General features: G+C 42.3%; 1 protein-coding gene across 3 annotated transcripts in view; it reads right to left on the reverse strand.

The window, feature by feature from the left end:
* Nucleotides 1-1,449: 1,449 nt before the first annotated feature.
* Nucleotides 1,450-13,365, reverse strand: part of MCF2 (MCF.2 cell line derived transforming sequence) — a 128,692-nt gene continuing 116,776 nt past the window's right edge. For 2 of the 3 annotated variants that reach the window (XM_075941057.1, XM_075941059.1), the window contains 2 exons: nt 12,831-12,931; nt 1,450-3,397 (listed from right to left, as the gene is read on the reverse strand). In XM_075941057.1, coding sequence (XP_075797172.1) covers nt 3,357-3,397; nt 12,831-12,931 — 142 coding nt within the window. In that variant the 3' untranslated portion in view covers nt 1,450-3,356. The remainder of the gene's footprint in view (nt 3,398-12,830; nt 12,932-13,365) is intronic. The other variant, XM_075941058.1, reaches the window with a different exon arrangement.

The following is a 13,365-nucleotide window of genomic DNA, read 5'->3' on the forward strand; positions in this document are numbered from 1 at the left end:
CAGGGAAAGTTTAAATAAGATAATCACTAACTCCTGTCTCATTTGCATTGGAAAGCATAACATCTATACAATTCCATAGGCCGTGTTTTTATTCCTATGGGTCGGTGATCAGCATATGCTGAGGATGTGCAAGCTTTGTCACACAGGTCCACTTTGGATGTAGGCCAATGCATGACAACAAATGCTTGCCCAAAGAATACTCCTTGATTTGCATCACCTTCCTGGCTTCCTCCCCTCACAAAGGCAGAATATTAAAAGGGAACCCCCACCCCCCCATGGTCAACGAGGCATCTTTATATCCATGGTATTATTTTGAAGCTTATGCTTAATTCAGATTTTACAAGGTGTCTCTGTTGCAGGTTGTATAGTGAAGAGCCTTTAAAAAAGCATCATGTGGTGTTCCCTCATTACACAGCAATCCCGGCATTGCATGGCCAAAGGGCATGTCCTGGGGCGACGGATGACTTGCAGTGTTCAGAAGGGAGTTTCATTGCCACTCTCATGTCACTTACAACAGCATGATGCAGCTATGTTAAAATGGATGAAACAAATGAATACTTAATATGGGGTAACCACAGATCCATGCTATGGCCTCCAGACAGTCTTTAAATGCAGCTGCTGCTATTTATCTAAATGGAGCTAATTTTAGCCTCATTTCTGAAAATCGCCGATCACTGTAATTTTTGCAGCAATATCCATGAAATGCCACAAACATCAGTGACACTATATGCAAATGAGTTATTCACAGTCACTAGTTTGGGCCAGATATAGGCCCTGATTCAGGGGAACTCTAACCATGTTTTTACTTTAAGCATATGCTTAAATTTTATTGAAGTCAACAGAAATCAAGGGTATACCAAGTGTTTTCCTGAATCAAGGACATCCACAGTGCAGGCAGGAACTGTATTAACTTCTCCAAACTCTTCCAAAAATATTTCCACTCATTACTATTCCAGTCCCAGCCCCTCCTCTCCCCCGGCTAAGTTTCGGATAGGCCAAATTGTATGGTGTGTTATAGATCAAAGCTCACTAAAGATTTCAAGATGTAGCACAAATGATTTTGTACTTCGTTTTTCAGGCTATAGCACTGTCACTGATATCTCTGCCCCTCTTATCTCTCTTTTTTGGTTTATGTTACTTCCACTCCAATTCATCAGATGAAGTGGGTTTTGCCCACAAAAGCTCATGGTTCTATATATTTTGGTTAGTCTCTCCAGTGCCACAGTACCACTCATTGTATTTAAAGTTACAAACATAATTGCCCTTCTGAGATTTTTTTTTTATCACCAGTTAATCCACCAATGAACAAATCAGATTATTTATAATATCTCTATATATTAAGTTAAAATATGTCTAAGGGCTTTATGGCTACAATGAAGAAAGGAAAAGCAGTGAACAAAATGAAAGCTATATTTTGTACAGTAAAAGTACAGAACTTGTTAGACACAATTCAATGTTCTCATATGAATTTATTTAACAATGTTTCAATTTTTTAAATATAGATTTAACACATTTTTACAAGTACATATACAATACAGTTCATTTAAAGTTGCAGACAGAGGGAAAACCCTCTGCTGGAGAGTACCATATACATGAAGACCCTCATTCAACCATATACTTAAGGTAACAGAACAATTATTGTGCAAAGTTCCAAATGTGAAAAGTCTAAGACTGTACAGTCAGATTTGCAGAACTAATCAGTCTCATACATTAGTCAAAGCTTAGAATCAAGACTATAGAAGGCAGAAAAGTAAAACCATTTTAATATGCCATGTATGCTATGATGAGACATTGCTATTTATGCTTGTACCTCAAAAATGTGTACGTATTACCATACAAATGGTTACTACTATAAGTAGCCTCAATAGTAATTTAACAGAATCTTATTTTTACTCTTAACAAGTGAACTGTGATCTAATTTCAAATAGAGAAAAATTTATTGGGATGACTTAAAATCTCTTCATTAAGAATGCCAGTAAATTGGACAATATTGCATCTTGAGTATTTGCAGGGATCCTTAATTAAAATGCAGCTGATCAGCTGTACAACTTTCATATTTTAGAGGATGGATGAGTAATGCTATGTTAGAGAAGAGCCAAACAGCATATGTGCAGTGTACTACCACGCTATGAAATGTACCATACACTTCCAATACAGTCATACAGTAGCTCAGCAATTCCTTTGTACAAAATTGGTCACTGGAAAAATTAAAAAATGGTGTTTTTATAAAACAACTTTACACTAACTCAGAATTTATGGTTCACAAATGAAATTCACATCAAAAGGGACCCTCATTAGTCCACAGTATAAAACATTTCAATCCAATAGACAGTGCATAAATTCAAATATCACATGCATAGCATTAGCCCTGTTTTCAACACAATCAGAATGATCTCTATACACGTCTGTTTAAATGTCAAACCACTGTACATATGTATTACAAAAAGAAAACAAAATAAATTATGAACCATTTAAATTCTTTTTTTCAAAAATTCACAAGTTATCAATAAAGATGCTGAAAAGTACAGTCTTATACTAAGAACATCTTTAGTGCAAATGTGGACATTGAACTTATAGTTATGGCACATGTTCCAAAACGACAATACTCTGAATGTAAACTTCAACACTTGCTCGATACAGATGTTAGCCTTGGAACACTTAGAGTTTCTAAGTGATTCTTGACAACCCTGAGTTGTCTGTCAGTGGGCCTGATCCTTAACCCACTGAAATCAACAGGAATCCTTCTATTGACTACAATGAGCTTTGGATCAGATCTTCAGTGCAAAAGGAAGTTCTTTAGCATTATTGCATCATCATCATCATATGACCCAGCCAAAAGATGACCTTACCGTACATGACATTCACATAGCTACAATATATTTAAACCCATTCCATAAAACCAATTAATTAGAAAACGTGGCTTTTTTTTTCTTTTTGGTCTACTAAAACTGAACTTTCCTTTGCAAGCAACCAGAACAAAGATTGTCAACTAATCAATAGGTAAAGCTTTCAACCTGTAGAATCAATTTTGGGCATCTAAATGAAGCATCAAGACACTGTTGAATTACTTCGCTGATGAAACGTAATGGATGTCATGGAAAAACAAGAGGCAAAAATAAAACAATACTGTATTTTCCATGGTGGAAAAAAATGAAATAGTAAAGAATGTCTTCCTTTATGACTGTGACAATCTGTTTAGGACTGCAGTCCCTCTCAGTGCAGATGAAGTTGTGAAGTTCTGTGAATGTGATGAATAGTATAGGATAATTCCAACTATTGTGCTGTGTCTCTGTAACACCTATTTCAAAGTCTCCAAAACAGCATCAAAAATAGGATGCTACTAGTTCACCTTTAATTCAGGGGGAACTAAACTTTCTTGTGTTACACAGGGCAGCATCTATAAAGTAATGAAGAATGATAACATTAAAGCATCTTATCCCAAGAATACATTGTTCCTGTAATAATGCAACATGTGCACCAAAACCGTGGTATTCACTAAAAGTCAATTTCCATTAGTTTCAGTGAAAGTTTTGTCCAAGCAAGGACCACAGAATTTGACTTCCGTAATCTATCAGTTGACTACCACGATCAGTTTGATAGAATCTTCTCTGCATTTACTTTGCTGTAATGCTCAAATGTTCTTTATGTAGTAAGAAAAGACCTACTGTATGAAGCTCATGAGAACCTCCACTTGTGTGGAGGACTCTTATTGTTTCAAAGGCAAAAAAATCAACATGGGATTTAATGGACCCTGTATAAATAATTTTGCTTGTACAAATGACATAGCTTGTGACTGAAATCATTAAAGTGCATACTAGTGCAAACTGCTTCATTATATTTGCAAAACTATAATTGACATTTTAAATTGAATTATTTACAGTATTCCCACTAATGTTAGCAAACATGCTCATGTAAGCTTGTAAGAATTCAACATCCAAAACAAAGAACCATACAATCTCAAAGCAAGTGCTCTGCTATCATTAATACTCCCTCAGAGGTACCACACATGGGGTCCCAGGTCAACTGAAGTCAACAGAAAAACTCCCACTGACTCCAATAAGCACTGGGCCAAGCTAAGAATACATATTGATAGGCTACGACGATCCATTATGCATTACTGATTTCAGTAAAACAAAAGTGCATATAATTAATGTCCACAGCATGACTGTCATATGAGAGCACACTTTGTTGGATGCTTGGTACATCATGCACCCATAAGGAACTGAATAGGTTAGTTAAGTAAGTAGGGCGCTATCACTAATCAAAACAATGAACTCTCTTGTTGCTAACAATATGCTATTTAAGCAAGTGTAAAGGGAATTATAGCCCTGGATCCTGTAAAGAGCTCACACAGGCAGATGTTGTGGATCCTCATTAAAATACATGGGAGTCCACCAATGAAGAGCTCACTCCAGCAGTGAGATCTAACACTGGAAGGAAGTGGCTTGACTTGTTGTCAATTTGTTGCTCTTCAGTATTTGTAAGGACTAGTTTTTAGGGAGCTCCCTGACCAGACTCTCATTTTCACAGCATAGTTGTTTGCCCATAAAAAACCCCCACACCACTAACAAATCATTGGTATAGCTGGCGGAACTTAAAATATCCCACTGCCTGATTTGTCGGTCCAAACAGGAGGTATCGAAACTAGGTGTCTAAGGCTTTGTCCATATAGGAAAGTTTTACCAGTTACACTAGAAGAGTTACATTGGTACAGGACACTCGTATTCCAAATCCATAGCTTGAGACCACCAATAAATGTCAAAAGGTACAAAAGTTCACAGCTAATTAAGAGCTCCAAGGATGAAGACTCACTCCCTGCCTTCGGCTTTTGTTAACATATTTATATGTTCACCACACTACAAGGTACATTTTTCACTATAAAATGCTTGATCCTTGGGCACCCACGAAATTTGTATCTTCAGCTGTTCTACCACATCCCCAAGTAATTTGTTATTTCCCTTTTTAGACTCTGATTATACATTGATAATCAAATATATATAAATGAAATCGTTTGAGCCTACACTTATGTTTTTAAATACAGGCAGTCCCCGACTTACGTCGGATCCGTACTTATGAATGGGGCTTTTCTTGCCCTGGAGGATGCGGGCGGCGGGACCGCCCAGACGCGCCGCGGTCCCGCCGCCCGGGTCCTCCTCGGCTTTGCTCCGCGTCTCCCTGGTCTGCTGGGGGGGGGGGCGCAGCTAGTGCGCCCCCCCCCCCCAGCAGACCAGGCTTTTCTTGCGGACCCCAGTGGTAGAGCAGCTGGGGTGCTGCCGGTTGGTCTTGCAGCGCCACTCCTCGGTGCTACTGGACCAACCCGGCAGCACCCCAGCTGCTCTGCCCCAGGCGTCCTGATTCAGTCCCCAAGTTGCTCTGCCCCGGGCTTCCTGGAATCAGCCGCTGATCAGTTTCAGTAGCAGCTGACTTGGGGACACCTGAGGTAGAGCAGCTGGGGTTTTGCCAGGTTGGTCCCCACAGCGCCAAGGTGCGGTGCTGCAGGGACCTACCCGGCAGCGCCCCAGCTGCTCTGTCCCAGGCGTCCAGATTCAGCTGCTGTTGAAACTGATAAGCGGCAGATTCCAGGAAGCCCGGGGCAGAGAAACTCTGCCTCAGGCTTCCTGTAGTCAGCTGCTGGTCAGTTTCAACAGCGGCTGAATCTGGACGCCAGTTCCGACTTACGTAGAAATTCAACTTAAGAACAAACCTGCAGTCCCTATCTTGTACGTAACCCGGAGACTGCCTGTAGTCCTTTTCACATCATTTTTGACCTATCATATATTTTCTTGAGTCGTGGAGGGGGAGGAAGTGCACTTCAAAAGCATGCAGAGCTGACCTAATTCTGCTCCCAGGGCATTCAGTGGAAGTATTACCATTGACTTTAATGGCAGATAGGATAGGCCAACACAGAAGATTATTGACAATCCCTTGTCCTTTGTCTGTTTTCTCCTTCGAATATATACACACATCATGGGTGCAGCCATGCTTCCTTATTGAGGGAGAGCCTGGTTCTGATCTCACCGACATCAGTGTAAATCCAGAGAGACCCTAGTGGAGCTACACTAGTGTGAGACCAGTGTATGTTAAAAGGAAATGAGATCTGCAGAGTCTAGGGAGATAATTGGATACATTTACTTTCACACACGGGCTTCAAGCTAGCAAGGAAGTCCTCACAGGAGAGATCCCTACACAAAGACGCGGGCCTGTTCACTTCAGGCTTCATTTAGACAGCAGGATCTTCACCTATATGGAACTATTTCAGGATCAGAGGTGGGATTTTTCAGAAGCATCTAGATATGTTAGGAACCCAGTTCCCACTGAGTTTCATTCACTTGGCAGTTCTGAAAATCCTACCTCAGGGTCTTGCATGGCATTTACAATGTAAAAAACAATGAGGAGTCCTGGGGCACCAAAGGCTAACAAATATATTAGCTGCCTGACAAAGTGGGTTCCAGCCCACAAAAACTTATGCCAAAATAAATGTATTAGTTTTTAAGGTGCCACGGGACTTCTTGTTGTTTTTGCTAGAACAGACTAAGACAGCTTCCCCTCTCAAAATTGACAATGTAGATGCTCCAAGAAACAGAAGAGCACGTGACTTTGATTTGAAGGATTTCAGTTACATACACCGGCACTTAGGATTAGATATAATTCTATCCTGTTTCAAGCTATTTAAAGGGACAACTTTAAAATCATATTAATATTTTAAACCTATTATTAGGTATAATAAAAAGAGAATTTTCTTTATTTTTCCCTTTTTTTTTTGGCTTGGTGCACACATTTACCCATGTTCTGCATATTGCCAGCTTAACTCTAGCCTGAACAGTCAGTCAAATCCCCAGCCCTGCAAATTCATGCAGCAGCTCAGGTCCCTGCATTCATGTGGAGTTTTGCATAGTTAATGCATCTATTTGCATAACAGGTGCCTCACTCCATTTCCTTGATTTGCATGGATGCCTTTTTCCATCTTTCATTTCTTTAACACAGCAGAGAGGAGAGGAAAATCTATTTACAAAATTAGGATAATGCAACGTAAAGTAGGCAGGGGCACTCCATAACAGATGGTATACCTGGAAATACATGCATTTTTGTTTTGGTAAAAAAAAATTGATTACATTTAAATTGAGAGTGTCCCTCAAAACAGGCACAGTGGTCTAGTCCCATAAAGCCCCATGGTGGAATTTCAAAATCATCCCACTCTTGGCATGGCATGACAGTGGGGAAAAAAGGCATAAACATACATTTGGCACATATCAGAATTCTAGGGTCAGTGAAATATTTCCTTTCAACTGTGTTTATTCACCATTTGTGAGACAACAGAAGAGAATATGAATAGTTTAGCCCAAATGAGCGTGGGGGCTGCAGCAATTTCTGGCACAGTGTCAGTGAAATGAAAGTAAGTCAACCCATCTGTTTTATGTTGTGGTATGGCCCTCATATCTGCCAGTCCACCCCAGTTCCTGATAGCTTGGTGTCACACCACAGCTGGAAAGCAGGGATATGACATGCTTTTTTGTTGCCAACATACATGCAAAATTCACAGGACTTATCAAGATCTTTGGCATGTGAGAAAGAGGTGAGATTTTTGGAGAACAGGTTATTTGATGATCCATTGTGGAATTGAAGTTTGAATTATCTGCTGATCTTCCAGCACCAAGCCATATCTAACAGTTAGAAGAAGGCACCGTAACCCAAAAGCACATGCTTAAGTCTAAGGGGAAGCTAATGTTTGAATGCTGGTATTTTATGCATATGTCTGTCTAGAGACCCCATTCACCATGAGAGCTGTCCATTGCCACATTCAATTCAGAGTGATTTCTGCCTCCCTTTAATGCATGCAGAAATCCACATACAACTAGCAAATCCCGCCGTGGATTTCCTTTGGAATTAAAGTGATTCCTCACAAGCAGACCGGGGCTTGCTTCAGAAATCACCATGTGGGAAGGGTAGTCTTCCAAACAGTCTCATAGGCTAATAACAGATTTCCCCAAGTTGTCTAATTGATAAGGCCTGTAAAGAACCCAATAAAACTTTCTCCATCTTCATATGGGTTATAGAAAGACGGGGCTTGAAATATCTGCTTTCCTTGCACTACGAACAGGTTACACAGGGAAGTTGGCTTAACTACAGAGTTCATAGTAGTGACAAATTTCAAGCCCTGTGTGATGTAATTAAATTGATCTCAGCCCTGAGGCAGACACCACTAGGTCAAAAGGAAGACTTCTTCCATTATCCTAGCAAGCATCTCTTGAAGACCCTGAAAAGTTTCGAATGGGGGTGTGCACCCCTTTGGAAGCCTTAGGAATAGTCTGTGGATCCCCAGATATTACAGCACTGGAGGAATCCCTTTTGTCACTATAGGAAGCATCTACATGGCAGGCCAGCTGTAGAGATACTCACTGTAGCATTTTTAGTGTTGACGTTCCCTCTGTGGTTTCACCTGTATTTTCCTTAGAGATTTTGAGTTCATTACAGTTTGAACCCAAGCAAAATGCCACATCTCTGAAAAAAGGTTTCAGAGAGTTTTATGCTTATTGTAGGTCAAAGGCTCCAGATCAAATTTACTCTGCGTGTCTGGTGACAAGGAAAAGATGATGTTTCTGTAGAGAGCCCTGAAAATTCACTTTGGGTTCTGAGAGACAAGCTGTGCTGTTTCTTGCTTGTCTTTCTTTAGATATAAAAAAAACTTTTCCTGCAAGACGACAGAGTGACCTTGTGTGTCAAACTGCATCCTGCAGCCCCTCCCTTCACCCTCCTCTGTGCTCAGGGGAGATGTGAGCCATGTGGCCTTCCTCCTCCCCTGTGCTCAGAGGCCAAGCGAGAGATGGCTGAGCCTGGCTGTGCATGGCTTCAGCTTGGGCCAACCGGGGGAAAAGCTGGGCCTAGCACAGCGTGGGCCCAGCCCCTCCTGGCAACTGGGGGAAAGCCAGACCTGGCGTGACTTGGGCCCAGCCCCCCCCACAGAGACCGGGGGAAAGCCAGGTCTAGCATGCCCCCCTGGAGGCTAGGAGTAGGATTGCCAGATGGTTGAAACAAAAATACCAAACACTGCCCCGCCCCCCAAAAAAACGGGAAAAAATTTGTTGAAGGGGGAAAAAAGAGGGGGGGGGGGAGACCAAAGTTGTTGAGCAAAAAAAGAAAAAGGACTCCAAGGACTTAAGCCCCCCCATCAAAATTAAAATAAAACAGCATGTCCCCTTTAAGAGTGAGTGCAGGGATAGAAACAGTGGAGCGGTTGAGCACAAAGACCCAGGGGAAAGCATTGCTTCCCCTAGGTCTTTTGGCTGGCAGCCATTTTGTGCCAGCAGCCTTGGGGAACCAGGTAAACACGGGGGCTGGGATCGGGAAGTGGGACTCGGAGGGGAAGGGGGCAAGGCCGGGTGCTGAGTGTTTCTGGGTTGCCTGGTGCCCGGCATTTTCGCCTCCTGGCCGGGGAAAAATTCAGAAAATACCAAACATCTCAGGTGTCCGGTATTCTCTGAATTTTTTTACCAGACAGGAGGCGAAAATACCAGACTGTCCGGGTGAATACCCGACACCTGGCAACCCTCGCTGGGAAGAAAGCCGGGCCTGGCATGGCTTGCGCCCAGCGTGGTTAGAGCCTGGACCCTCCCTGCCCCAGAGGCCAGGAGGAAAGCCAGGGCCAGCACAGCTTAGGCCCAGCCCCTCCTGGCAACCAGGGGGAAAGCCGGGCCCATCCCGGTGACTGTGGGGGGAAGCCTGGCCCAGTGCGGCTTTGGCCTGGCAGTCGGGGAGAGTCGTGTGCTACCTCACTCCACCCCCCCTCCCCTGGCGGTCAGGAGGGATTCAAGGGCAGGGGGCAAAAGCAGCCAAGAGCCAGGGTGGCCTCAGGGCTGGGATTGCGGTGACCCTCAGACTCTCCCTAGCAGTGAAGGGGGAGGGCAGAGCCCTGGCTTGGCCCCTTCAGCAGCTGGTGGGAGAGTTGGGCCCAGCATGGCCTCGGCCCGGTCTCTCCCAGTGGCTGGGGGGAACGAAGAGCCAGGGCCGGGTGGAGGACCAGGGGCTGGGCCCTCCTTGGTCACTGAGGTGGGGGGGGAGAAAGAGAGCCAGGGTGGCCTCAGACCCTTCCTGGTGGCATGGGTGGGAAGAGCTGGAGCTAGGTGGCCTCAGCCTGGTCCCTCCCGGCTGCTGGGGACCTACAAAGAGCCGGGGTGGTCCTGGCCCCTCCTCAGCTGAGAAGGGTGGTGGTGAGCAGAGCGAGCAGGGGGCACAACCCCCTAATACATCATTATACAGATTCTTCAGCCAAATTCTGCTCTCGGTTACCCCTGGGTAACCTCTCTATCTTCATAATCTATCATCATTGCACATGTTTTACTCCAGAGCAGAAATTTGCTTTGCCAAACTGAAGCTGTTATCTATGGTCTTGAAAATGCAAGAAATAGAATATAAGCCAGCTTGATTTTCTGGAACAGTGTTGGCACCGTAGCACAGTAGAGTAAAGAAAGTAGAGACATATTGACAGCTCTCTCTCAGGTCAGCAAATATGGCCCAATGCATGCAAGGAACAGAGCTGTTGAGAATGAAAATACCTTGGTCCAATCACATTTCAGAGAACAATGGCTTAGTAACTATAGAGCTGGCTTCGTAGAAAATCACTGTCTAAACACCAGCTAACTCCAGTGAAGATTTTTGTATTAGGGCCACATTTTTCCAACGTTACTGCCTAAAATTAGGTACCTAACTCCATATTTAGTCACCTATGTGGTAAGGATGTGAAACTGTGGTTATCTGATTAATCCTGTAGTTAATAATTGTACTGAGTACACGATTAGTCGACAGGACCTGTCTGCAGAGACACAGAGGGTCACTCCAGGAGCCGACTCGAGCTGGGATTCAGCAGTCCTGGCTCATACTGGCTCCAGAAGCCACCCACTCTGCAGCTCTGCATTTTAAATGTAGTAAGAGCTGCCGGGCTCTTACTACATTTAAAATGCAGAGGCGCGACATCCCGGACCAGTGCGAGCCGGCTTCCTTAATGTGGATGCTCTATCTCCACCTTGAGCACAAGTAAGCACTAGGAAGTAATTACTTTGAATATCTCTGGGGAGTAGTTATTTTGAAACAACAGCAGCTGAGCATCCACACTAACCCTCGTAGAATGAGGGGTTGTTATTTCAAAATAACAAGCCCATTAACTTCAAATAAAGGGCTTGCTGTGTGGATGCTCTCCTTGTTATTTCAAAATTATGGGAGTTATTTCAAAATAACTGTAGTATAGACATGCCCTTGCAGAGTTAGGGTGACATAAGCTGCCGGACTTTGACCTAACTCTGTAGTGTACATTAAGCCGTTAAGAGACCTTTGATTTGAGCTCTCTGTGATTTTAGAGAATATTAGCATGGACCCTATAAAGATGGCCATTGTGTAAAGCCTTGGCCAATAGCCACCCTGCTTCAGGCCTCATGTATGGCTTGTGGAGCCCACAATACAGTTCCAGAGGAACGGAGTTATGCTACCCAAGAGTTCTGATAAAATCAGGATGAATTGATTGAGTGTTTGTATACATCTGTTATTCATTATGGTGAAATCTGATAAATACAAGATGAGATCATTGTTAAACCAGGTCAAACCACCTGAGAGATGAAAATCAGAATACTTGACATCTCAGTAATCTCATGAATCTTTAGCAACCAAGTTTTTTGAGGAAAAAATGGAAAATATCAATATTTCTTGACTATATCCATCTGGCATATTGAAATTTTTACATTTATCAACATTTAGAATTTCAATAAAAAGGGCAAATTTTTCAATGAAATTTCCTGCTAATATTTTTATAGCTGTTTGAATGTTTTTACATTTTAAAATTTCTATGGGAAACAGTAAAAAAAATGGATAGTTTTATATAAAATGTTTTCCTATTTTTTAAACAGATCAGCTCGTAACTCTCAGGCCAGGTCTACACTAGATCTGGCAGCCACATAAGCTGGAGTCAGCTTACCTTAAGCCGAGCTTGATGGCATCCCCGATCGGAGGAAATGCTCACTTTGGCTACTCTTGCTCCCCACAAAAGGAGGAGTATCAGACACTGGTGGGGGCGCCCTCTGAGTTCGATTTAGCGAGTCTTAGCTAGACTTGTTAAACTGAACTCCGGAAGATCAATCATGGCAGCAGCGATCTTCCTTCTAATGTAGACAAGGCCAGAGTTACATACTTTCAATTCTATAGCATGGTAAGACAACATTTTGATAGATAAAATGTGCACGAATGCCAACTGGTTGCAAAGGTGCTCTCTTGTATCATCTGTCCTCCATCAAAGTCTGAATTTATACCAGAAATGATCATAGGGGAGGAGGGAAGCCACATGTTTGAATTGTGGAATCTACCAAAGCTGGTCAAAAGTCCAGTGAAGTAAGTGGAAAGACTCTCTTCAAAGGATTTTGGTTTGGGCATGAATATCTTTTGAGAGGGCGACAGTTTTTTGCCTAGGTGGTGTTATATTCACCTAGGGATCCAAACTTGCAGCCATGTGTAGACAAAACAGCCATGGAAATCCCTTCACAGCAGTATTCCATCTCTTCTCCCATCATACAGTACAAAGCACTTTTAAAATTATATCTACATTTTAAAATATTTGGCATTATTTTACCAGTCTTAAAAATCACAACAGTTTCTTTAAATGTCAACAAAATAGAGCAGCTTAATGTACTAATTTTGCAAGCTTTGGGAAATAATTGCTTTCACATTATTAATTTCTTTTTCTGGCTGAGTCTTAAATAGCCAAATTTGATACACAAAATATAATGCAAGCCATGGTTTATAAAAATCTGATTCCGGCTCTGAAGATATTTCCTATGTTAATCATATGATACCTGCAACTTTGGCATTCCGAAACCTACAGTCGCCAATTACTATCTGCAAACTGTTGACAGGAATCCAGCCTTCTTTTCTTCTATTCAGGTTTTTCACCAACCTTTGAATGATAAGTGTATTAGTGGAAAACTTGAGCACTTTATAGCAGTGTGGGACCTATTATACACAGTGCACATTAACTTTGGAAAGTTGCAGAGCACAGAAAACACACTCGAGTCAGTGGCCTTGACTCAGCAAAGAAAGTCAATGGGATTTAAGCACTTTGCTGAATCACAGTTTGAAATGGGCCTAATCATGCACATAAGCCTTTATACAATTAAGGCAATAAACATTAGGCAGCCATGTTTGAAAATTTGGACCTTAATCTTTCCATGTCTGTCAAATCTTTTATTTAATAATGTCTCAAAATATGGCATTTTGATCAGCTGATCTACGTTTAAATGGTCCCATTCACCAACGAAAAGCAAGCTGCCTGATAATTTCTCTAAACTAACTATTCTGTGCCAACAACTTTTATAGTCATTTTCTTTCCCA

Source organism: Pelodiscus sinensis, chromosome 13, assembly GCF_049634645.1.
Source record: "Pelodiscus sinensis isolate JC-2024 chromosome 13, ASM4963464v1, whole genome shotgun sequence".
Lineage (NCBI taxonomy): Eukaryota > Metazoa > Chordata > Testudines > Trionychidae > Pelodiscus > Pelodiscus sinensis.